Here is a 27957-nt window from a genome sequence, read left to right on the forward strand (position 1 = left end):
TTATGAAAATAACATCCAAGATGAAAACAGTAGTCTGAAGAATCCGAATAATTTTAATCTTGTTTCAATCGAATTCAAAATGGAATTTTAGACAAGAACTCCAATGGAGTCCACAGCAATACATTTCTCACCAGCTCTTGCTTGCTCCTCTGGAATTGGCCGGCAAATCGTAGACGTCGCTCCCTGATAGTAGTAGATATGGAAGGTAAGTTGCCATAAAGTTGCTGCTTCGTGGGATGATCTTGCCAAGATATATTTAACACTATTCATAACATACGAGGATATGTGCCGTCTAGCTCCTTTTCAATTTTTTGCTGAGTGTCCAGGTTGTAACAACGTTAACAAGGGCAGACTGTGCCACTGCTCTGAATAACTGCCTTTTCAGTTTGCCAATATTTTTAAATATATTTGCATGCATATTCTTAAAAACGCTTTCTAATCCAAAAGTAGTTGATAATTTTACTATATAGGTCATATACAAAAAAATATCTCTCCCCGACTCTAAATTTGAAAATGTTTTGTTTAGTAGAAAGTAGATTGATTGGCATTTATCTCCTTTTACTGGCTCTTCTAGCTTAAATACTTCTTTCTGATCCTACACCGGCTGAAGGTTCCTTTTTAATCTCATTTTGGCCAGTCCAACATGGCTGTGTAACATACTTTTTTTATCCCTTAATTATCTCGACATTCTCGGACATCTTCAGTAAGAACCATTATCTTTCTTTAGTAAATGTGCGTTGCTTTTCCAACTGAAGACCAACCTTTAGAATGTTGACTTTTAAGAATATATAGGGGTAATCCGGTCCACTACGAACAAATAACGCCTTTAAATTTATCGCTAACAACTAGTTCAAAAGATACAACAAAATTTATTATCCCATGTTTTCCTCTAGTAATTTTGCTTGGCAGCCATATTGTTTCAGCTTTCGCGGTTAAGAGAAACTGCAGGTTGTGTGCATATGCAAATGGAAAGAAAAAAAGAAAAGAAAACTTTCTCAATACGGAAAGAAGCAAAAAAAAAAAAATAGGGTCAATATGGCCTGGTTGTCTCACTGAAGACTTACCTGCAAAGGGTGTATTTCGAAAACCTTTCTTAACATGGGGAGGTTGGGGATGTTTATTCCGAAAACCGTTCTTAATATGGGGAGGTTGGGAATGTTTATTCCAAAAGCCATTCTTAACATGGGGAGGGTGGGGGTGTTTATTCTGAGTGCCGTTTTAATATGGGGAGGGTGGGGGTGTTTATTCCAAAAGCCGTTCTTAATATGGAGAGGTTGGGGGTGTTTATTCCGAAAGCCATTCTTAACATGAGGAGGTTGGGGGTAATACCACAAAAAAACAATGCTTTGCAGGTAAGTTTTCTTTATTAAAAAATAAAAAAAATTAAGAGCAAGCTTGTTGAATTCTTCTTTTTTGAGGGAGACTTTCTTCGATTACAGATATTCAGTAAAAGTAGTGCACTTGTTGTCTGCTGCAAAACTCAAACAGCTTCTTTTCACTCAAAAACATGGCGGACAAGTCGAAATAATAGAAAATAACATTGCTCACTACACCATCTGTCGGAACTATGGATATTACTCCTATAACAGTAATGTCACACAGTTCGTCTTTTAACAAGGAAAAAAAAACTATCCTCATTATAATGAAACTATTCTTCCAGCCTCTCCTTCACCACCAATCAGTTTTTTTCTCCTCAAAAATGGCAGACAACATGTCAAACGAGTCAAGGACTCATTCTTCCTGGTACTCTCAATCTTCCTGGTACTCTCATTCTTCCTGGTACTCTCATTCTTCCTGGTACTCTCAATCTTCCAGCAGATGTACGTTATACATGTAATCACCTGAAAATAGAATCTTATTTATTTTTTGTTTTAGTGAAATAATATAGAGTGCAGGGTAACAATTGTAGCTTAATTATTTTTCATTCCACAATTTGAAGGTTTCAAAATTACTTTTTAATTATGGAGTATTCCATTAGATGAACATATGTCAGCCTTTCTTTTTTAGTAATTAGAGATAAACTTGTGCAACTTTGAAATTTGTAATAGAAACTAATTTCTTACTTGAATCTTTGATGCTCATATAGTATTAGGCGTTATCGTCTGCATACTGTAGCTCCATAATGGACATGGTGTTCATTCGACCTTTGGCCCTAAATCTGTTGATGTTAAAAAGTCGCCTGTCAGTTTACATAATCCGAACTCCACGGGGAAGATGTTTGTCCATGAGATGGAGGATAGCAGTAATGAAGATGGAGAACAGGGTTGGGGCAATGACACATCCCTGTTTCACTCCCGTGTCAACCCTGAAGGGCTGTTTCATCTCCACTACTACTGAGGACTGTAGCTGACATATTGTCATGTAGCAGTCTCAGTACCCAAATGTACCTCTCTGGGCATCCAAACCTTGCAAGAACCAGCCAAAGGGCTTTGCGGTTCACCGAGTCAAAGGCTTTACTAAGGTCTATAAAAGCCATGTATAATGGTAAATTTTGCTCCCTGCACTTTTCTACTCTCAGCTTGTTGAGGGAAAGCGTGCCCAGGGTGGGCAAAAGATGAGGTATATGGACAACATCAAAGTAAATCTAAAGCGGTTTCACATGGACCTTGAGACATGGGAGGACGTGGCTGGGAGCAGGTTGGCATGGAGGAGCGCTGTCCATGAAGGTGCTGCGCTTTATAGAAGTGACCTAAATCAAGCTGCTGAGGATAAACGCAAGCACAGAAAGGACAGATTATCAACCAGACATACCCAACCCTATCCCACCACCACTACCTTTATCTGCCCAAATTGCACAAGGAAAATTGGGTCTAGAATTGGGCTCTATGCTCACCTGAGGACCCACAGAAGCCACAACGGAGGACAGTCTTACTCGGACACGAGTGACCGCCGATGATGATGATGAGTATTAGGCACAAATGAAAACCGCATTCCAAATAAAAAAAAAATTGATATATTAAGCAAAAATAAATATCCTCATCAAAAATAAGAAAACAAATATTAAGCAGAAGTTTAATTAAAATGTTTTGTTTTTTTTTGTATTTTGCTGATCTATCATTCACTATTATTGATTAAATGGTAGACTGACTTATCTGCCCCTGCTTTGTGGGATTTCCACTGTTATCAATAGCGAATTGGAAAAAAAAACACTGAAACTGGGTTTTACTTTTAATTAAAATTTTACTCAATAAGTTTTCCTAATATTTTTTCAATTCAATTCAATTTATTCAGCATAAGCTAAAGCATTACACGTTTCTTTGCCATTAAGAAAGATGTGGGAAGAGAGAGAAAATAAAAGGAAAGCGACCAAAGAGAAAGGGACGGGGTGCTGCTAATTTAAATGGTCAGAAATACAGTTGACCAGCATCTGTCCAACATTTTCTTGAACTGATCTGTTGTTAGTGTGATAACAAACTCAAGTAGTAGTCTATGGATATGCAGATAGAAAATGCATCTTTTTGTAGGTTTAGCCAGAATCTCTGATGAAACAGGTTTGGTTGTATTCTCTCAGTTCAAATTTAGGTGGTGGGGGAAAGAGAAGATCCCAAAGGAGATCATAATGGCCATGAAGGAGGTTACAGGCCCAAATTAGATCGCCCCTCAGTCTTCGCACTTCAGCGAAAAAAGAATATTGTGTGTTCGTGCTTAACATCAGAAGTCACCAATAATGAGAGGTATCCACCAAACGTGGCGGTGGTACTAATATGTGACGCTACTTACTCGTCCGTAAAGATTCGACCCCGGAAAGCCAGTCTTTCAGCATATCATTTACTTGCCAAGTCAAACGTCTCCAAGTTCCATTCACACAGATGTGGACCACAGCCACAAATTCACAGCTTTCCTCTTCTCCACGACGTGCGGACAAAATGTGCTAGAAGATCATTATTCGAGTTGTAGGTAGATGAAGAAAAGAAAGAGAGAAAAGATGCATTTTGCACACATCTACCTCTACAACGCTATTCACCCGTGCATGGAGTATTGCAGCTACATCTGGGATGGTGCATCTACCACTAGTCTCTCCCCCTTGGATAGGGCTCAAAAAAGGGTCTCCAATCTAATTGGTCCCACTTTGTCCACTAGACTCCAACCCCTGTTCCATTGTTGTAATGTTGCATCACTGTGCCTGTTTTACAAATATTTTAATGGAATGTGTTCTGATGAACTTGTTGCACTTGTGCCCCCTCAACGTATATATCCCGACAAATTTGTTTAACAGCAAAATCACACCCCTTAACTGGAAAAACTGGCTTACTCTTCCCTAAGGTGAAAAAGATTCTGCATAGGACCGAATTCGTCATTCCATCCGTTGCGAAGATATAATACACGTCAAGTGGAGTACTCTGACGTAGAGGCAACAGACACTTCTGAATATTTTTCATTCACTTGAACTGCTGCTATTGGCAAGCGATACTATTATGGAGTAAGCTGATATACATATTTTCAGAGAACCACAGCTGGCTGTTAGGTTTTTGCTGGAATTTTTTGAAAGGTATTAAGCGGTCTATACCTACAATTAACCATTCCGTCAGGTTTGATACTATGGAGGACATGCTCTTTTTAAATATGGAACGCAGAGGTAGATCTTATGTAAATGCACGGAAGCTATCCCAGTAGCCATATACTGTACGATGGAGAGGTACGTCTGAGGACTTGTTACATTTTGTTTTTATCTTAACTGATACAACCGAGTGGTTGAAAGATCCCAGTGAAAACAGAACAGAGGATGAACATAGTTCAAGGCAAGTTGTGAGAAAAAGGTCTAGGAGACTTGCATACTGACCGTCAGTGTCGGGGACATGGGTTGGTTTGCGAATAATCTGAGTGAGGTCATAAGCAATGGAGAAATCATCACAGAATCTTCCCTCATTATTGGTCTTGTTTGAGTGGGTTAACCATTCCACATTGTGAACATTGAAGTCTCCACAGACGCGAATGTTAGCCGAAAGATGAGAAGATGGAATGTGGTTAATTTTCTCAGTGCTCTTAAAGATAGTAACTCCACTGTTGTGGGGGCGAGGGCAAATATGAACGCAGTGGTGTGAACAACTGCAACCCAGCATATATACGGCCATTTAGGGTCTTCTCCAGAGATGTCCCTACTACATGGAAAGCCATCTTTAATGTAGGCACATATTCCATGCCCATGGCGATCTTGGGGGTCAGATTTGGAAGTTAAGTTAGGGTATCTTTTAATTATGAACTCATCTAGGGAAATAGTCTGTCCAATGCCAGTTTTGCTTAGAAATAATAGGCGTGGCTTAGTCTCCTGTAATTGGGTTTCAACCTCTGGAAGGTTGGAAAGTAGACTCTTGATGTTGGAGAAGGAGGCATAGTAGTGGGGGTCTATGTTGGAAGTTGAGCTTAATTGTTCATTTTTTCTGGAAACTTTTTATAATGGAGTTTTGGGATTTGTGGAACAGGTCGACAGACTTGATTAGAGCAGGGCAGAGAAAGTAAGGGAGAAAAATTCAAGAGAAAGGGAGGTGACTCAGAGGTTGATTTCTATGCAAGCATCATTTCAGATGTTAACATATGAAATGATGCTTGAATGACATGTTTTAACATTATCCTGTCTGAAGTCAAATATTTTCATTAGTTAAATGTATTTTTTCTTTTCTTTTATTAAAATACACAAACAAAACAAAAAAAAATATTTGAATAAACTACAACAGGTTATTTGTTTTCAAAGATTCTATTCGATTTTTTTTTTTTTTTAAGAATATCAACGTACTAGCAGGTTGCCCGGCGTTGTCCGGTCGTAAATTATGCATAAATATTATATTTTAATTCATGCAAATTTCTTATTTGTTATTATGGAATTAATTCTGTATTGTTTATTATCCAATATATAATAATTATTTCAAAAGTTATATAAAATATACCTGGATACCATCTGCTGGAATTAAAATCAAAACGTGTAGCACTCCAGCCTTAGTCGTTATTTATTTCTTCAGCATTGTTACCTTCTGAGCTACCGACAGATGGATATGAAAGGTTAAAAATTAAGCGCTTTTGAGTTATGAATGCTTACTTTTGCGCATGAGCAAAAGTAACAGCAGGAGTATTGTTTTGTTCCACTTACCATGCCAAGGTCAACTGTTTTTGTTTTTTTCAATTTTCGTAATTGTCATGTCGCAAATAGTAATACATCCAAAAATTACATAAAACGATAAAGTAGAAAAATAATTATTCATAAAAAAAAAAGACATTTGTAAAATCTAGTGATTTCGTTTCAAAATCTACCGATTTGAATTATGGGTGACCAGGGGAAGAAATTAAGTTTTCATTTTCTCACAAATTCAATAAGTTATTTTTTTATAAAAAAAATTAAAATTCAAACAATTCCAAACAGTTATTTATTTTAAAAATTCAAAAATTATGTATTAAAATATAGGTTATGTTTACTTTTGTGGTTTGTATTACTGTACACATAGATTCGAAAAAGTTGTCAAAAAACAAATCTATAACAAATAAATGTTACATCATCAACGCTCTGAGACCCATCTGGCATCAATTGGGATGGATGGCTCTCGTCTGGGAGAGGCCCCGTGTTTTGACAAGCTTCTGGGTTTGACCTTTACTCCTGATCTGAAATGGAACACGTACATCAAGTCTGTTGCCAAGGTCGCTGGAAAGATGGTGGAATCCTTCTACCGCTCCAGAAGATATCTCACTACTGATGCAATTCTCTATCTATATAAAAGCCAAGTACGTCCAAGGATGGAATACTGCTGCCATATCTGGGCAGGAGCTGCTAAAAACAGCCTATCCTGCCTTGACAGAGTACAAAATAGACTTTGTGGCTTAGTGGGGGATGCCCTTTTCTCTACCTTGCAACCTCTCTTTCACAGAAGAGACGTTGCGAGCCTTTCCTTGTTTTATCGTTATTTCCATCGAAGGTGCTCGTCTGAACTCCAATCTCTGGTCCCCCCTCACCAATCTTTCACGAAAAACACCCGTCTAGCTGAATCCACTGTGAAAAATTTCCCCCACTCTTTATCTGTGACTAAATCAAAACGTGGATTCCGTGAACAAAGCTTCTTTCTTAGATCTGCACGCCTGTGGAACTCTGTTCCGTCTGCCTGCTTCCCACCTGACTACAACTTGGATGTCTTCAAGTCCAATGTTAACAAATTCCTAATGAACCGCTCCCTTAAGTAAACACTTCATCAAATCTCCACACTAACGTAATGTACTTGCAATAACCCTTATCCCTGAGTGGCTTCCAGGCCTTGATAAGTGGTGGCCACTGTGTAAAAAAAAAACAAAAAAAAAACAGCAAGGTAAGTTACTTTTCTACCTAACTGGATATGTTTTTAGTGTTTTTATTTAATGTAATATGTTTATTCAGCTCGAAAAACATACAGTGTTTACCGATGTATTGGAAAATTAAAAATGGCGCCCAATTCTCTCTTTGACACGGTAATATTGAGAAAAGGAGTTTAAAATAAAAAACTAGACAAAATAATGTTAAAAGCCCACCAAATATATGTCAGCCTATATATATTGAGCGAGTTTCTAACAATATTTTGTCTAGTTTTTTATTTTTAACTCATTTTCCCAAACTTACCGTGACAAAGAGAGAGTCGGACGCCATTTTTAATTTTCCAATACGTCGGTAAACACTATATGTTTTTCGAGCCGAATAAACATGTTCCAATCAATAAAAACACTAAAAACATATTCAGTTAGGTAGAAAAGTAACTTACCTTTCCTTTGATAACATTTATTTGTTATATATTTATTTTTTTGACAACTTTTTCGAATCTATGTGTATAATAATACAACCCCACTTTTGTTTTCTAAAAACAAACCCAGCATGTAACCTTATCAAACCTTTTTTTTTTTTTTTTTATCTTTATCGGAACAGTTTTTCATGAATAATTATTTTTCTACCTCATCGTTTTCCGTAATTTTTGGATATGTTACTTTTTGCGACATGACAGTTACGTAGGTACTATTTGTTTTTACTTGAAATTGAATATTTTCTCGTTATTACAGTAGTACAAGCACGGATAATTTTATTTTATTACATTTTTTTTTCTTACAATTACTCCAATATTCCTAGTAAAAGTAGAGTTAGGTCCTTTAGATGAACAGGTCTTTCTGGTTGCTATTTTTTTTTTTTTTATCTTTGTTCTTTTTAATTAGGTTGAACTCTGGACTTGCACCGAAAGTTTCTCTTTCTCTTAAAAGAATATTGAAAGTAAAACACAAAAAATTGTTCTCGGAATTCAAGGGAGATAACTTTTGTTTCCACGTGTCCGCCTAAAACACAAAACAAAACGTGCACGTGTTTCTCCGTTCATTCTTCGCCTTTTTATTGCCCAGTAAGTAACAAACAAAATATTTAATAATGTCTACAGCAAATTCTTTTTCAGAAATTCGTTTATTGAAATAACAACAACAACAAAAAATCCTAATCAAGAATAACTTTCCACTGTTCGAATATAGTCGTACATAAGCGCCGTAATTTATACATTTCTTGATTTTTTTTCCTTTCAGTTTTCTTTTTTAAGCAACGAAAAATTTTAAGCAGTTTTTCTTTAAACTTAATTAACCAGTTAATTTTTTCGGCGCTTATACAGTTTAGTCAAGACATTAAAAAATGAAAATATTGAAAAAAAGGTTATATTGTACGTACTCGTTATATTATTAAGTTCCCTGAAAAAAAATATCACTTAATTTCATCAAGTAGTTTTTATTTTACAGCGAAAAAGCAATTTGTTATGATACCGAGCAAAAGGTTCGATTTTTAGGAAGAAAAACTAGTATTAAAGATGGGGAGGGAGTGTCAGCGCTTTAGCTGGAGTTATCTCCCTTTGGCGAGTTCAACAAATTTCGTAATGGCTGACTTCAACGCGCTCTCATAAAAACGTGTTTTTCTGCTGTAAAATAAAAACTACTCGATCAAATTAAATGAATTTTTTTTCGGAGATCTTCAGTCCAAAACAAATACGTACAATATAACCCCCTTTTTTTTTTTTTGCTATTTTCATTTTTTAATGTGTTGACTAAACTGTACAAGTACCATTTTTCTCAAGTCCACCACACCACCACTCTGCACGCCGATTAAATGTGACCAAAAACAAAATAAAAGTTATTCATGCAGTTTTCACCCCGTGCTTTTTTAAAATGGGATTGTCAATCTTTACGGTATATTTTTTGGTAAACGTTACCGTATGCTACAACAGAACACCGACCACTCTTATTTGTTTTTTTAGGGGTATTCGAGGTCGCTGACAACGAATCTGATAATCAAGCCCGCCGCAAATTTACCGTTTGCATGGTATGAACCCCAGCACCACCACCGCACCTTCTCCAATGTAAACAGATTTTTTGTGAAATGGTAAATGTCGGCACATTACTTACGGAAAAACGGTTATTTAAACTGCAGAAGCACCTGTTAATGGAATACCTCCCCCCCTAAAAAGAACGAAAAACATAAAAATGTTTGGTGGTTATGTTTTTGTAAACCGCCTGTGAAAACATTTTTAGATCAATTAAAAAGCATTAAAACTACGTAAGACAAAAAAAAAAAAAAAAAAAAAAAAAAGAAAGAAAGAAACCACGTTTTTTTTTTTTAAACTTTACTTTAAATGACTGCTTAAAGATTCCTATGCGATATGGGTCATCCTTTACGGAGATGGTCCCGACGTCCGCCTCGTTCTGAGTTTGGGGAGAGGCCGTCTGACGTAGGCGGTGTCGAGGCAGAAAATTACCCTAACCCTAAAATATGCGATATGTCACAGACCGATGCTTTTACAAATATTGTGAAACAAATCACAGAATTTTACAGGGTTAACTAACCACGTGGAACTATTCTAATCATGTGGACTGTTTTTTTTTGTTTTTAAATTCTAATTATTTGAACTGTTTATTTTGTAAAATTCCAATTATTTGAACTGTTTATTTTTTTTAATTCTAATTATTTGAACTGTTGAATTATCAAAAATTTGAACTGTTTATTTTGTAAAATTACAATTATTTGAACTGTTGAATTATCAAAAATTTGAACTGTTTATTTTGTAAAATTCTAATTATTTGAACTGTTTAAAATAAAAAAAATTAAAATTCTAATTATTGGAACGGGTTTTTTTCTTCTTAAGTTAACAACTGGGCACTTTATTGAAGGGGTAATTTTCTGCCTCGACACCGCTTACGTCAGATGGCCTCTCCCTGAGCTCAGAACGAGGCGGATGTTGGGACCATCTCCGTAAAGGTTATCCGCGATATGATAAGACACCCCATTACGCCCGTTCGCACGCGAACATATCATGTAAGAAAAACACTACTGAAGGAGTTTAAATGGCACAAAATAGTCCCAAGGTCTAGGGGTTCATTCATACCTAGCAAACGGTAAATTTGCGGCGGGTTTGATTATGAGATTTGTTGTCAGCGACCTCGAATACCCCTAAAAAACAAATTAGATTGGTCGGTGTTCTGTTGTAGCGTAAGGTAATGTTTACCATTTTTTTTTTATTATTAAATTGTTAAGTGAACGTATAGAATAATTTTTTTAAAAAGTCCTCTCTTTCCCATGTTAAGAATGGGTTTCTAAATAATGTTATTATTTCAATATGGCCCGGAAACCTATCAAAAGTTGTCATTTTATTGAAAAATTGTGAGGCGTCTTCAGTTGGCATAATGGGGCACTTTGACATAAAGTCAAAATGCTCCGTTATGCCAACTGAAGTCTCCTCATAATTTTTCAATAAAATGACGACTATTATAGGTTTTTTGAGCATATGTCGATGTCGGAATACCCTGGCCAAATCACCATTAAAAAATCGTCCACGCATATAAAACTTAAAAATCGAACTTTATTTTTATTATTACGCCGATGTTGGAATACTCTGGCCAAACACCATAGATTCATTTCAAGTAATACTAATATTTTACTTTGCTCACAAATTTGCAGCGCAAATAATAGAAAAGAAAAATGCAAATTACGGGTAATTGTTCGTAATGACACTAAAAAATACTGGCAGATTTCATAAAGCTATCTTACAACTGTGATGAGGATAATTCAGTCTCCACAATGATAACAAGCGCTTCGTTATCTTCAATTGAATCTGTTCTGCATCAAACTTAAAACAGTACTGCAAAAGAGACATCTCTTTCCTTTTGTGAAACTGAACACGATACAACAAAATTACAGCGCATTCACCAGAGATTTACTTGCAAACAATCAATTTTTAGCATCATCTCTTTTCACAGATTACAAACCTCTCCCATGAAATAGAACACGTACATCAAATCCATTGCCAATGCTGCTGGAAAAATGGTGGGATCCTTCTACCACTCCAGGAGATATCTCACTGCTGATGCAATTCTCTACCCGTATAAGAGCCAAGTACATTCTAGGATGAAGTACTGTTGCCACATCTGGGCAAGAGCTGGTTGAAGCACCTTATCCTGTCTTGACAGTTCAAAATAGACTTCATAGCCTAGTAGGGGATACCTTTTACTCTTCCTTGCAACCTGAAGAGATGTTGCAAGCCTGTTTCTGCTCTATCATTATTTTCATGGCAAGTGCTCATGTGAGCTGTTCCCCCTTGCCAAACTTTCACAAAAATCAGTCGTCTCTCTGAAACCACACTCTTTATCTGTGCCTAAATCTAAACGCAGATTCCATGAAAACAGCTTCTTTCTAAGAACTGTATGCATATGGAACTCTCTAAGGGCCAAGATCAAAGTGTAGTATCTGTTCTTCACGACTTAGACAATTTTTATTTTTGTTCCTTTTCGCCACATTAAAAACGACCCCGGTGTCTAACTCTGTCCCGTGGGGAGGCATTGTAAATAGGGACTCTCTTCTGCTTTCCTACTTTCCATCTGACTACAATATAGTTGTCTTCAAGTCCAATGTAAACAACTTCTTGATGAGCCGTTCTTTTAAGTAATCCAATTTACTAAATTTCCACTACTAATGATTACTTTTTTTTTTTTTTTTTTTTACACAGTGATCACCACTTATCAAGGCCTGGAAGCCACTCAGGGATAAGGGTTATTGCAAGTACATCACGTTAGTGAGGAGATTTTATGAAGTGTTTAATTAGGGGGGGCGGTTCATTAGGAATTTGTTAACATTAGACTTGAAGACATCCAAGTTGTAGTCCGGAGGGAAGCAGGCAGACGGAACAGAGTTCCACAGACGTGCAGTTCTAAGAAAGAAGCTTTGCTCATGAAATCCGCGTTTTGATTTAGGCACAGATATAGAGTGGGGGAAATTTTTCACAGTGGATTCAGCTAGACGGGTGTTTTTCGTGAAAGTTAGATTACTACGATATTGTCCCATTGACTACCGTACACTCATTAACCCTTATCCTCAAGTGGCCTCTGGGCCTTGATAAGTGGTAACTCCTTTGTAAAAAATAACAAAACAAATGCCTTGCACACAAACATGGATAAAAATATGCCTAAAGTTATCTGACAATTGGTCTATTTCAATTTACAGCAACTATCTTTTACATTAAAAGTATAGAAAATATTGTAGCAAATACTATTGGTTCTTTGATTGAGAGGCGTAATCTAATATCTGTGCACTATACCAAGTATTTTTGCATCCCCGCATAGAATTAAAAAACAAATAAGCGAAGAAGGGGTGGGGGCAAGGTATTAATGACCTTTGACTTTCAAGTTTAATTGTTAAATGATACAATTTTAGGTTTTACAATTTTAAAAATATTTTTTCTAATTTTTTCCTTTTTTTATTCAGTCATTTAATTTACTGTTAATATTGACAAAACTATTGCATATATATATAGGAAAATAGTCCAATAAAATTATAAATGAAGAACACCAAACATTAATTTATTATGAACTATTTAAAAGATAATTATGCAAATTAGACATTAAAATGCTTTTGGATCTTTTGTCTATACCATATATACGACAGATTTTGATTCATACAGAAACTGTATACATGACAGATTGCGTTGTATTATTGACTACTTTGACAGGGTTCACAACTGGCTTGAAAGGCAGCATCCTTTTTTACTCCTTGCAACCTCTTTTCATCAGAAGAGGCATTGCGAATCTGTCTCTGCTCTCTTGTTTTTTTCATGGAATATACTAGACTAATACCCCCCCCCCGGTGTTGCCCGGTCATAAAACATGCATAAATATTACATTTTAATTTATACAGAAACTGAGACATGTGCATGCGAGTATTATGTTTTTTGTAAATAGTTCATTTCTTGTTTGTAAAAATAAAAAATAAAAAACATACTCATACTGAGATTGAAAACAAGACCTTAAGACAGTCAAGTATGATAACCATTAGGCCAGCTTGACATGATGTTTAAAAAGTGTTTTTAAATTTATAATGTAAGGAATCTGTCATATAAACAATTTGTGAAACAGCAAACAAATAAAAGTCCGATAACCCCACATATTAATTTTTCAATTTTGACCACTTAGCAGCCCTTTTTTCTGGGTGAAAACTGATTGAAAAGTTTTCCACATGTCTAAATCCCCTATATACCAAATTTCAAGGCTGTAGATAAAAAATTTGTTGAGTATATCGGTTGAGAATTAATTATTCTTACACATATTCTCACTTTTTAAAATTATTATATTACAAAATATCAAATAGCATTTGAACACAGTTTTTATCTTTACTTACGTACTACATGGCTGCAACTTTGAGATATTTTAACTTTGACTAGAAAGATGCACGGGTTATGTTCAGATTCCATAGCAAAGACAATTCTTTTTGTCATCGATGGGTACAACTTCTACTTCGAGTATTTATGTGAACACACCCTGACTACTTATTTGCAAAAAGTGATCTACGGCCAACAGGCATCTGTGCTAACAGTTTTTTTTTTTTTTACACGGTGGTCACCACTTATCAAGGCCCGGAAGCCACTCAGGGATAAGGGTTATTGCAAGTACAGTATGTTAGTGTGGAGATTTGATGAAGTGTTTACTTAAGGGGGCGGTTCATTAGGAATTTGTTAACGTTGGACTTGAAGACATCCAAGTTATAGTCAGGTGGGAAGCAGGCAGACGGAACAGAGTTCCACAGGCGTGCAGTTCTAAGAAAGAAGCTTTGTTCATGGAATCCACTTTTTGATTTAGGCACAGATAAAGAGTGGGAGACATTTTTCACAGTGGATTCAGCTAGACGGGTGTTTTTCATGAAAGATTGGCGAGGGGGGACCAGAGATTGGAGTTCAGACGAGCACCTGCCATGGAAATAACGATAAAACAAGGAAAGGCTCGCAACGTCTCTTCTGTGGGAGAGAGGTTGCAAGGTAGAGAAAAGGGCATCCTCCACTAAGCCACAAAGTCTATTTTGTACTCTGTCAAGGCAGGATAGGCTGTTTTTAGCAGCTCCTGCCCAGATATGGCAGCAGTATTCCATCATTAATAGTCGGATTTAAATAGTGATTTCTTTGAATATACAAATCAGAACAAAAATATTAAAATACGATTTTAAAGCAAATTTTATTGTAAATCCAGTTATTTAAGTTTTTTTTTGATGGACGTAGGAGAAATGTACTTATTACTAGAGCTATGACACAGAATATTCTTTCATTGTTTTGATTCTCTGGTATATATCCAACACAGTTAATCAACCGAGAACCACATCACTCTGTATAAAAGCATATAAGATATCAACAGATACACACTCGAGAGTCAAACAATGAAAAGAATATGCTGTTGTCCTAGTCCTACTTATTACTGATTCAAAGACTATGAGTGTCGAATTAAGTAGCAGTGTGTGTCTTGTCCGGCGCTGAACGTTATGGCATCTGCTGTTGCTAAATAATAGAATTCTACTTAATTTTAACCACAATCAATCATTATATTGGTGTATTTCTGATAGCTTGACACTCATTAACTCTTTTCCTTGACTGGCCTTCAGGCCATGATAAGTGGTAACTCCTATGTAAAAAAAAATATATTTTCATGATGATATAGGAGTGATAAATGGAAACTTTTTGTATTGATTTCTATAAATATTGCTTGTCTATTTTTTTTATTCTTCTTTAGGTGAAACTAAAAATGTCCGATTCAAATGTCTCTGATACCGTGGACAAAGATGTTGCTGTCGGCAGCGATGAAGATCAACATCTCGATCAAGAAGTAGAATCATCTGTTGCAGTAGAAGCTGCTGCGGCAATTGATGATGCAGAAAAATCCAAAGTCGCTGTAGCCGACAGAAGCAAAGAACCACTTGATAAGGTTTGTAGTTGGAAAACGCATTCCCTGATAGAAATTATTTGGAAGGTCATTTCTAACTTGTACAGTAAAGGCAAAAACACTTTTGTTTAAAAACAATCATCTTTTTTGGATAAAGGTCATATCAAACCAAAGTAATTATTGCATTCAATCAAATTTATATTATATTATAAATGCAACAAAGAGATACTTAGTCAGTTTCTTGTGTGATTTCCAAAAACGGTTGTCCTGGAAGGTGTTTTCCTTGTTTAAGAAAGTCAGTTCAGCAGAGGTGAGGTGCTCCTCTCTCTTTTTTTTTTTTTTTTTTGTTAATCAAAATTAACTTCCTCCAATATTTGAGAGTTCCTTTTGTTGAAAGTTCTTTTGTGAAAGTTTATATAGAACCTCTCCTCTTAAAGTGTGCAAAAAGCAACATAAATTTTAATAAACTTATACAAATTGCCAAACAACTTATTCAGAATATTTCAAACAATAGCTCCGTATTGATGCAGGACTCTATTGATAAATTTATCTTTAGTTAACCTTTCGTCTACTAGCCAAATAGAAAAGTTACTAGCCAAACCCACATGATTTTTGGAAAATGACATCTTCGTTCCATGACGAATACATACATCATAAAGATTTTTCTGTATTTTCTTTTTTTTTTTTTTGTAATAAGTAATTTTAAATATGCACCAAATTTTATGTTAAGACTTGAACGTATAAATATTCGAATTTCTTCAGATGTTTTTTAAACTGCCTTCATTTAAAAAAAAAAAGAAGATTATATTGTTCTGTTAAACTTGTTTAAATAATTTGCTTGTTTTATAAAAAAAAAATTTTGAAAGACATTTTTCACTCCTGAAATGAACTTTTGAAGATTCAGTAAAAAACAAAAACAAACAAAAAAAAATCACCAAAAAATAAGTGTTTTATTGTTTCTAATTACCACTTGGAAAAATCATTCACAAATGCAACTGGAATTGGCAGAGTTGGAAGTTGACTCCGATATAAGACGTCAGCACAAATAATAATAATCTCTGATAATGGGATGCAAATGAAAAGACTATAAATATCAGAAGAACACATAAATTTGTCAGAATGAGTTTTGCATAAAGTTAGTAAAAGTAAAGGAATCTTTAATGCAAAATAAATTATAACGGTCCAAAACTTGTAAATAATTTGGCTAACTTGTGTTGAGAGGACACTATCATTGATGATATGGATTTTAATGCCCCCCCCTACTTTTATGAGTGTTAGGCAAACCATGCAGGTGGGGGCGAATAGAACCAGTGGGTCAAATTAAATTTGAAATGGAAGTGGGAAAAACACCACTTTTGACCCATTTGACAAGTCGTTTTTGGAACTTGGTCTCAATAGAAATAGTAGAATCATGTGTATCTACCGGACCTAATTTAACAAATTTAGAGGTGTCACCCATGATAGTCATCATTTTCTTGACGTAATCTTGGTGATCAATTATGACTACGCCAGAGCCTTTGTTGGGTTTTGTGATAACTAAAAGATTTATTACAGCGAAATGCTTTGATTGTACGATAATGTTCACTTTGCGATTTTGATTCACAAAATGAAACTGGCATGCCAGCATATGAATGTCCAACATTGTTTAGTTTCGTCTTAAGGTCAGAAATGGCAGAAAGTCTTTCTAATTGGACAAAAAAGACTTAAAATTCAACGTATATCTCTTCTCGCTTTGGGGATATAGGGGGAATGCAAAAATCCAAGCCATGGGAAAAAATATTGAGTTCAATCTCAGAAAGCTGCATGAAAGAGAGATTGAGGGCATTCTGGTACTTGAGTTCATTGAGCAACCATTTTTTTTGAAAATCAAATGTTGCAAACTCTTCTGATTTTTTTACGTCAACCTAGAAAGGCTACGTTTATGAATTATTGCAACATGTCTTGAAAATCCTGAGCAGCATGAGTACAAACAAGCCAATATGAACTATCTTCAAATACCCACTTCCATATGCGGTACACACAAGAACTTTCTTTCTCATGTTACGCACTCTTTAATCTTTTTTTCCTCCTAGTACCGACTACACCACATGTACACTGAACTATTCTCTCCTTCAACAAGCCGGTATAATATTCAATCTATGTTTCCACACAAGAATACTTTCAGCTAAGAACCCATTTCTCTCTTATACATGCTACTAAAGAAGATAACCAATAAAGATTTTTAAATATTAGAATAAGACTTCTTTCGTTGTCTTTACAAATGAATCAGCCCTGTGAATGAAATCCAGGATTGGTCTACATTTAACCATAATTAAATTTTGTACCCCCAAAAAGTTTTCATATATATATATATATATATATATATATATATAACTACTTAATTTACTCACATAAAATTAATATACAAAAGTATAGATTTATGCGTAAACTTTAAGTATTTACTTCAAAAGTGCTCAATACGTAGGTAGAGCTAGTTAGTAATTTATAAAATATATATGGCGATTAAGCTACACTGAATATTCCGTGTTTCATCCACTCTAGGATTCTTCAGGCTTATGCGAGAATTTTGTGGTTGTCTCGCGTTTTTATATACGCACTTTCTATTGAGTTTTTTGTTAACCAATCAGCTTTCTAGTCGCATTCAGCATATTAGTTCATCTGTTTTTTGAATTAATTTAATAATATAGCTATGCTTGCTAGGTGTGGGGATGTTTTTTAACGATGTTTCAAAATTAACCCTTTCCATATCTATTTTTGGTGTGGTGAAATAGATATGGAAAGGGTTAATTTCGAAACATCGCTAAAAAACATCCCCACACCTAGCAAGCATAGCTATATTATTAAATTAATTCAAAAAACAGATGAACTAATATGCCGAATGCGACTAGAAAGCTGATTGGTTAACTAAAAACTCAATAGAAAGTGCATATATAAAAACGCGAGACAACCACAAAATTCTCGCATAAGCCTGAAGAATCCTAGAGTGGATGAAACGCGGAATATTCAGTGTAGCTTAATCGCCATATATATTTTATAACTTACTATATATATATATATATGTATGCAGGATGGAATGATAAATTTATTGCCCTAAAGAAAATAACACTTTATTTTAAAACTTTTATTTAAAAAATCAAGCCAGGTAACTTGAGTAGAGCTGAAATCTATTAAATGTAGTCGCCTTCAGCCTCAATCACTGCCTTGATACAGGTCAGGAACGGGGAGCATGCCTTTTCCACAAGCGCTGGTGGGAGCTCGGCAAATACTTGGTGGATGGCGGCAATCAGGCTGACTTTGGTGTTGTGGAAGATCATGTTGGTGATATCCTGATGTATGACCAAACAAAGTAGTCCAGCGGATTCAGATCGGGGAAGGAAGGGGGCCAGTGAGAGAAGGGTACAGAGTCGTAGCATGCCTTCTTAAGTCAAGCTTGGGTCTCTTTGGACTTGTGGACTGGTGATAAGTCCTGTTGTCACACTCAGGATCTGCCAGCAGCCACCTGATTGCACTAGGGGATCACCACACTCTTCAGCACATCCAGGTACGCTTTGATGTTGACTTTTAAACCGACTTTGAAGAAATTATGTGGCCCTCACTTTGAAACCATACCAAAAACCATAACCGTGGTTGGAAACTTTGTTGAGCTGTGCCCTTAAGCGTTGAACCGTCTGGATTTGCATTTTGAGGGTGCTGGCCATGGTCCTGTTGTCATAACTTGGATAAATAAAGAGCATGAGTTGTACAGTAGTGCATCTCTGATCTCACTCACCGAACATTGTGTCATTTTCAGATATAATAGAAATCTCCTATTGCTTTTGTAATTTGTACACAATTAGCCAACTACTAGATGGTCTGCAACAAAAACCAGTTTTCATTAAACGGAAATGGAATCATGTTGCTTTTTCTAGAGCAAAAATTTTATCTTTCCAGCCCCAAATACTCTATATTAATTGCACGTGTCCAAATGTAAAATAATTATCTTTCAGAAAAGAAAAAAATGGTTACTTTTAAACCAGTTTTATGAATCACTCTGCAATTTCTTTGAGAATTGAAACGGAAAATGACTATCCTCATAATAACCATTTATTGCCTAACCGTGGCCATTGTCCTTTAATCAGTGACGTCAGCAGAACGGCCTTCATTACAGTGTTTGTCCTGTTGACCACCATTTTAAAAACAAAGACATGAAACAAAAGGAGATAACTCAACAATAATTCATGCTTGCATGATATTTGTTGTAATGCCTTTGAATTCCCATTAATCACTTAAAAATAATTTTCTTTATAAAAATAAAACTACTTGATCAACTTATTTAAGTTTTGGAATATCATAATGCAATTAGTGTTTTTTGGTAGTCGCCTGCAAGAATTCCTGTGGCAGCATAGAGTCAAAGCTAACTATTTGGGGAATATTATGTTTTGGATACATTTTTTTTTATGATGTTCGGAATTTTTTGATTTTGATTTGGATAATTTTATTTTTATACTTTCACAAACAAATATTTATCATGAATTCATATAAAAAACTGATTTTTAAAATTAAAATAAAAACTTCATTTTATAATTTCACAAACATATTTCTTATAAAATTTTAAGTAAAATAAAAACCGCTTTTTTAATTTTGTTATTAAAAGTGCAAATAAAGACTAATTGTGTTATTTTTATCTTTTTATAATTTTGTTAATTTTTATTTTATACGTTTCAATAATGCCCATTTCTTATATGTACTTTATTTTAAAAAATCGCTTCAGAATAGAAAATAGATAAAAGTGAAGGAACTGATTTGCCTTGCCATCACTTCCGGTAGCACTACACAGGAAGTTAGGAAATACATTAGCTGACTATAACCAGATTTTCTTTATTTTTGTTATTTCAATATAGAGGAATGTTGGACAGAAGCCAAAGGGATTCTGACCAAAAAGTGAATGTTGGGGAAAATGCTTAATGTGCTTGTACAGAAGAAGTCGTGCAAGACATTGATAATTAATTTTTTTTTAATCACGCTCACCTCTAACAAGGCATATCACCACTTGAACGTAAGGGGTTACTATTTTGAACCATGCCTAGAAAAGATTAACAAGATGCATCCAAGGAAGCAGGTAGCAGGAAGGGAATTCCAATGCCTAGCTATTCAAGGAAAAAAACTATTAAAGTAGAAAGATTTCTGGCATCTAGAGATCTTAACAGTGAAGAGGTGTGATTTTGTTGCTAAGCAAGTTTGTTGGGGATATGTACATTGAGGGGACACAAGTGCAACAAAGCACATTCCCTAATATAGAATAAGAATTGGTGTGAATGATATTTATTTCTACAATCAGAAAAAACAGTGCAATTATCTCAAACTATGGCAGCCATAGACCGGATACCTATTCTGTGAACGGTTCTGAAATACATATCCAAACGCAGGGTTTGAAACCTGGAGTGCCTGTATGTGAGCGGATATCACTACCAACTGCTCTTTCATATCACCCATGGGAACGTCAATAGAGATATGACTGAATACAAAATCTGGACTGATGCATCTAGTATTAGTCTCTCCCTCTTGGATAGGGTCCCCCCCCCAAAAAAAAAGAAATCTTCAATCTAATATATCCCACTTTGTCAACTAAGCTCTAACCCCTGTCTCATCATCACTGTAATGTTGCATTTCTGTTTCTGTTTTACAAATATTTTAATGAAACCTGCTCTAATGAATTCATTGCACTTGTGCTCCCTCAACATACATATCCCCGACAAACCCACTTAGCAGCAAAATCAAACCCCTTCACTGTTGAGATCCTCAAATGCCAGAGAGCTTTCTGTAATAGTTTCTTCCCTTGAATAGCTAGACTTTGGAATTCCCTTCCTGCTACCTGCTTCCCTGACTGTACTGATATGCAGAAGTTTAAATGTAACATAAACCAACATCTTGTTAATCTTTCCTAAGCATGGTCCCCTAAATAGTAGTCCCTTACGTCCAAGTGGCAATGTGCCTTGTTGGTGATAAACATGAGTTAAAAGAAATAAAAGCTACATGACTAACAGTTGATGATACTTAATAAGCGACATGCTCATCCAATTGTAAAAAATGTTTGTACAATTTAGTTCCTACCTGTGGTGTCATGCAACAGTAAGACCACATAAAATAATGGGAGTTAATTATGACACAAACATAAAAATAAATATAATTTTTTAACCCTTTATGACCTGGTTGAACTAATTTGTTCAGTTGTAAATAAATGAATATAACTGCATAAATAAAGTGGGAATTGATTCAAACACGCCTTGTACGTATTAGTTCAGTATCTGGGTAGATGCCAGATACCTCCAGATTGCAACTGTCCATTGCTTACATTCACTATGCCGCCATTTAAAATTAACAATAAATATTTTTTATTCATCTACATTAAAATCACCAATAAATATTTTTTAATCATCTACATTATAATTCAAAATAAATATTTTTTAATCATCTACATTATAATTCAAAATAAATATTTTTTAATCATCTACATTAAAATTAACAATAAATATTTTTTAATCATCTACATTATAATTAACAATAAATATTTTTTAATCATCTACATTAGAATTAACAATAAATATTTTTTAATCATCTACATTAAAATTAACAATAAATATTTTTTATTCATCTACATTAAAATCACCAATAAATATTTTTTAATCATCTACATTATAATTCAAAATAAATATTTTTTAATCATCTACATTATAATTCAAAATAAATATTTTTTAATCATCTACATTAAAATTAACAATAAATATTTTTTAATCATCTACATTAAAATTAACAATAAATATTTTTTAATCACCTACATTAAAATTAACAATAAATATTTTTTAATCATCTACATAAGAATTAACAATAAATATTTTTTAATTATCTACATTAGAATTAACAATAAATATTTTTTAATCATCTACATTAGAATTAACAATAAATATTTTTTAATTATCTACATTAGAATTAACAATAAATATTTTTTAATCATCTACATTAAAATTAACAATAAATATTTTTTAATCATCTACATTAGAATTAACAATAAATATTTTTTAATTATCTACATTAGAATTAACAATAAATATTTTTAATCATCTACATTATAATTAACAATAAATATTTTTTAATCATCTACATTATAATTAACAATAAATATTTTTTAATCATCTACATTAGAATTAACAATAAATATTTTTTAATCATCTACATTAAAATTAACAATAAATATTTTTTATTCATCTACATTAAAATCACCAATAAATATTTTTTAATCATCTACATTATAATTCAAAATAAATATTTTTTAATCATCTACATTATAATTCAAAATAAATATTTTTTAATCATCTACATTAAAATTAACAATAAATATTTTTTAATCATCTACATTAAAATTAACAATAAATATTTTTTAATCACCTACATTAAAATTAACAATAAATATTTTTTAATCATCTACATAAGAATTAACAATAAATATTTTTTAATTATCTACATTAGAATTAACAATAAATATTTTTTAATCATCTACATTAAAATTAACAATAAATATTTTTTAATCATCTACATTAGAATTAACAATAAATATTTTTTAATTATCTACATTAGAATTAACAATAAATATTTTTTAATCATCTACATTAAAATTAACAATAAATATTTTTTAATCATCTACATTAGAATTAACAATAAATATTTTTTAATTATCTACATTAAAATTAACAATAAATATTTTTTAATCATCTACATTAAAATTCACAATAATATTTTTTAATCATCTACATTAGAATTAACAATAAATATTTTTAATCATCTACATTAAAATTAACAATAAATATTTTTTAATCATCTACATTATAATTAACAATAAATATTTTTTAATCATCTACATTAAAATTCACGATAATATTTTTTAATCATCTACATTAAAATTAACAATAAATATTTTTTAATCATCTACATTATAATTAACAATAAATATTTTTTAATCATCTACATTATAATTAACAATAAATATTTTTTAATCATCTACATTAGAATTAAAAATAAATATTTTTTAATCATGTACATTAAAATTAACAATAAATATTTTTTAATCATCTACATTAAAATTAACAATAAATATTTTTTAATCATCTACATTATAATTAACAATAAATATTTTTTAATCATCTACATTAGAATTAACAATAAATATTTTTTAATCATGTACATTAAAATTAACAATAAATATTTTTTAATCATCTACATTATAATTCAAAATAAATATTTTTTAATCATCTACATTATAATTAGCAATAAATATTTTTTAATCATCTACATTAAAATTAATAATAAATATTTTTTAATCATCTACATTAAAATAAACAATAAATATTTTATAATCATCTATATTAAAATTAACAATAAATATTTTTTAATCATCTACATTAAAATTAACAATAAATATTTTTTAATCATCTACATTAGAATTAACAATAAATATTTTTTAATCATCTACATTAGAATTAACAAATATTTTTTAATCATCTACATTAAAATTAACAATAAATATTTTTAATTATCTACATTAGAATTAACAATAAATATTTTTTAATCATCTACATTAAAATTAATAATAAATATTTTTTAATCATCTACATTATAATTAACAATAAATATTTTTTAATCATCTACATTATAATTAACAATGAATATTTTTTAATCATCTACATTAAAATAAACAATAAATATTTTATAATCATCTATATTAAAATTAACAATAAATATTTTTTAATCATGTACATTATAATTAACAATAAATATTTTTTAATCATCTACATTAGAATTAACAATAAATATTTTTTAATCATCTACATTAGAATTAACAAATATTTTTTAATCATCTACATTAAAATTAACAATAAATATTTTTAATTATCTACATTAGAATTAACAATAAATATTTTTTAATCATCTACATTATAATTAATAATAAATATTTTTTAATCATCTACATTATAATTAACAATAAATATTTTTTAATCATCTACATTATAATTAATAATAAATATTTTTTAATCATCTACATTATAATTAACAATAAATATTTTTTAATCATCTACATTATAATTAACAATGAATATTTTTTAATCATGTACATTATAATTAACAATGAATATTTTTTAATCATCTACATTATAATGAACAATAAATATTTTTTAATCATCTACATTAAAATTCAAAATAGAGCCAAAGTTATTATTGCTTCAACCCTTTATAACCTGGTTGAACTAATTCGTTCAGTCATAAATAAACGAATATAATGGCGTACATAAAGTGGGAATTGATTCAAACATGCCTTGTGTTTATTAGTTCAGTATCTGGGTAAATACCAAATACCTCTAGATTACAACTGTCCATTGCTTACATTCAGTATGTCGCCATCTGTATCAGAGAGTGGAAGATTTCATTTGTTGTCATAAACACTTTTTTTTCAAGCACTATGCATAATAATCAAAATCAAGTTTATGAAATGCAAAAATTCTCAGTCGTAGTTTAATTATTGAACTTCATAATTTTTCCAGTTTGAAGACAATCATGGTATCATTACACTTTAACTAAAATCTATATATTAATATGATAGAGTGTGTTATTTTGTGTGTCACGTTACATCTTTTTTCTTTCGAGTGACTGTTGTTTAATTGTTATATCCTATTTCTTATAATAACAATTTAACAAAGATTCTCATAAGTTTTAATTTCGTTTATATCTAAAGGAACTCACGTTATATATATTTTTTTTTCTTCATAAGTTTTTTGGTTTAATTTAAGCGGATGCACCGAAATCATATGGATATATTTTTGAAATCACAAATTTATAATATATAAGAATCAATAGAAAATTGACTCTATAATAATCTGCATAAATTAAAATATCATATTTAAGTGTATTTTATGACCAAGCTACACCGGGCGTCTCTGCTAGGTTAGATAAATATTTTTGCAGTTTTAACAAAAGGGCTACAACAATATCAGGGACCTGTGGAATTTGTACAGGTCCCGCTAGTTAGCAATAAATATTTTTTTTAATCATCTACATCATAATTCAGGTCATAAAGGGTTAATAATATAATTCTGCTCAATTAGTTGTTCTGCTATTGTTACGAATCATAACAGTGCCGTCTCCCTGCCCATCTGGCCCTGTCGGTGGGGCATTAGAATACGCCTACTGCCCTCCTGCAGAGGGTAAAAGTCCCTCAATGGGGGTCCTGGATATGCCCTTAAACTATATCCGATGGTGAGGCCCCAGCTTGCAGGCTATGGGGAGTGTGGAGCCACCCTTTAATTCCCATTGCTCCCAAGTTCACTCTGACCCAGAGTGGTAGTACCTATTAGGGTCCCAACTATGGGTTAAATAGAAACTGACTTGCAAAAAAACAAATATATTCTATAAAAAAAATTGTTCTTCAAAATCACTGGATTCAGCATTAAATAACCTGAAAAGGGTTGATATGCCGTAAAACAAAAACAACCAACCAACTAACCCTGTCCATCTAATGCATGAAACTTTCTACTTTTGTTCTTGATAACTGGTGACCCATCAGTATATAAAACAAGTCAAATATGATTACACAAATTCAATGCATTTGTAAAAGTTTTTCTTGATTCATCCATCATCCAGCGTATATTTGGCAAAATAGTAAGAGTGTTTTGTTAATTAGACGAGTGAGTGGAGTTCAATCCTTAATCAAGTCATAACAAAGCCTTAAAAAATGATATTTGATGCTCCCCTTGCTAAACACGCAGCATGATAAGATGCAGATGAAGAGCAAGTGACGTAATCTTAGGAATGCAGTAGTGTCCTCCCCTAAATCACAGTGTAACAGCTAATGAAAAGGGAGCCTTGGAGTCACTCTTGACTATAGTCAATTACTTTATTGAGTTCAAGAAAGGTATAATTAGTCATATATCATATTTGTATTATTTGAGGTTGGAATTTTCCAAAGAACATAATTTTATTTAATTCCATGTTTTACAAACTCTAGCATAGTTTGTTTATTATTTAAAAATGAGATTTTCATTTCAATCTTTCTTTTGAAGCTTTTGCTGCGTTATCAGGAGGTCGAAGGTGATTTATTCCTGTGTCCGAGTACAAGTTCCTTAGCACATTGTGTCAGTAAAGATTTGTGTATGTCCAAAGGAATTGCAACATTTTTCAAAACCAATTTTGGGCGCGTGAACGAATTGAAAAGTCAAGGTAATTATTTCTTTTTTGAAAATCATTTTATTTTGATTTTGGTTCACAAAATTTTTATTATTTTTAAAATTTTGATTAAGAAAATTTGTTGAATTTTTACGTAAAACTATCTTACTTTACCAATGCAATCCAATATGAAAACCAAATACATTCTAAGATCGGTGCCTAAGCCTAAATGTGGATTCCATGAACAAAGCTTCTTCCCTAGAACTACCTGCCTATGAAACTTCTGTTGGTCTGCTTCTCAGTTGACTACAATATTGTTGTCTTCAAGTCCAATGTAAACAAGTTCTTGTTGAATCGTTCTTTAAAATAATCAAATTATACCAAATTTTCATTTATAATGATTATTACACTATTGTCTCAATGGTTACCGCATGTGCATTAACCCTTATCCTCGACTATTCTCTGGGCCTTGATAAGTGGCGATTACTTTGTCTTTATTAAAAAATGATGAATACTGTTGCCATGTCTGAGGAGGAACTTCTCAGATCACCCTCTGTTTGACAAGATACAAAATCCACAATTAAAATAATAAAAAATAAACAATAATTGTGGACTGATTCTGTTTTTTCGTCATTGGAATGTTATTCAAGAGTGTATATACCAGCATGCTGCCCAGCATTGCCCGGTCATAAAATATGCTTAAATATTTGTATTATTTTGATTCCTCGGACTACTGTTCTCATCATGAGTTTTATTTTCACAACTTTTCGGTCAGTGTAACCTCCGATCTTCTTCAGGTGTATCTTGTCGAACTCAGGAATTTGAATGGAATTTCGAATGTGAAATGACACTCAAGATGAGAACAGTAGTCCGATGAATCCAAGATCTTGGAGACCATTAACGTCTGGTTTAGAAGGCCTTCTCTCTGTAAACAGAGGAAATGTCTCTTAGGTTTGAGCGTGATTAGTCTCTAGGATCATTATTTTTTTCACCCGTAATGGAACGCAATGCAATCTTATTTTAAATGTACATATTTTTGATTTCCCCTTTTTAAATCCCTCGATACAGCTTTGATAAAGCGAGGGTGAAACCGGTCAACTGACCCCCCCCCCTTTATTTTTCTTTCCTCTTCTTCACCTGTTTTTCTTTATTTTAAAACGCATTTTATTTGTAATCATGAATTAGAAAAGTCTTCCCTTAATGATTGCGATATTGAAATTCTGTACCCCAACCCCCCAAAGAATCATAAAATATATATAACTATTGTATACCACCATCAAAATCAATGTAAAAAAAGCATACTTGTGATGGGGCTTCGATATGATACCAAATTTGTCAAGTTTGGTTCCGTCTTTCAAAAGGTTTAGCGTTACAAACAAACATACATACATACACACAGACGTTTGGCTTTTATATATATATAGATAACATGTTAATGCTATAAAATTTGTATACAAATTCTAATCAGTTTTAATGCTCCCCCTCCCCCACAAAAAAACTTTTTTAGACAATTTGGGTTTGTCTTACTATTTGCTTTCTCACTTCTCCTCACCACTTCAAATGATTTTGTCCAATGGCTAGAAAAGGATGTCTTTTTATGCTAACTTTTGTGTG

At 32.8% G+C, this 27957-nt stretch overlaps 1 protein-coding gene across 4 annotated transcripts in view; it reads left to right on the top strand.

Annotated features, from left to right (window-relative positions):
- The window catches only part of LOC145249433 (ADP-ribose glycohydrolase OARD1-like), a 146572-nt gene that overhangs the window by 109429 nt on the left and 9186 nt on the right, over window positions 1–27957 (top strand). For 3 of the 4 annotated variants that reach the window (XM_080110993.1, XM_080110990.1, XM_080110992.1), the window contains exons 2-3: window positions 15007–15198; window positions 26241–26397. In XM_080110993.1, the coding sequence (XP_079967119.1) occupies window positions 15019–15198; window positions 26241–26397 (337 nt within the window). In that variant the 5' untranslated portion in view covers window positions 15007–15018. Of the gene's footprint in view, window positions 1–8193; window positions 8331–15006; window positions 15199–26240; window positions 26398–27957 lie in introns of those variants that run through there. The other variant, XM_080110991.1, reaches the window with a different exon arrangement.

This window comes from Euprymna scolopes, chromosome 28 (assembly GCF_053919585.1).
Source record: "Euprymna scolopes isolate OS-2025 chromosome 28, ASM5391958v1, whole genome shotgun sequence".
In the NCBI taxonomy this organism is placed as follows: domain Eukaryota; kingdom Metazoa; phylum Mollusca; class Cephalopoda; order Sepiida; family Sepiolidae; genus Euprymna; species Euprymna scolopes.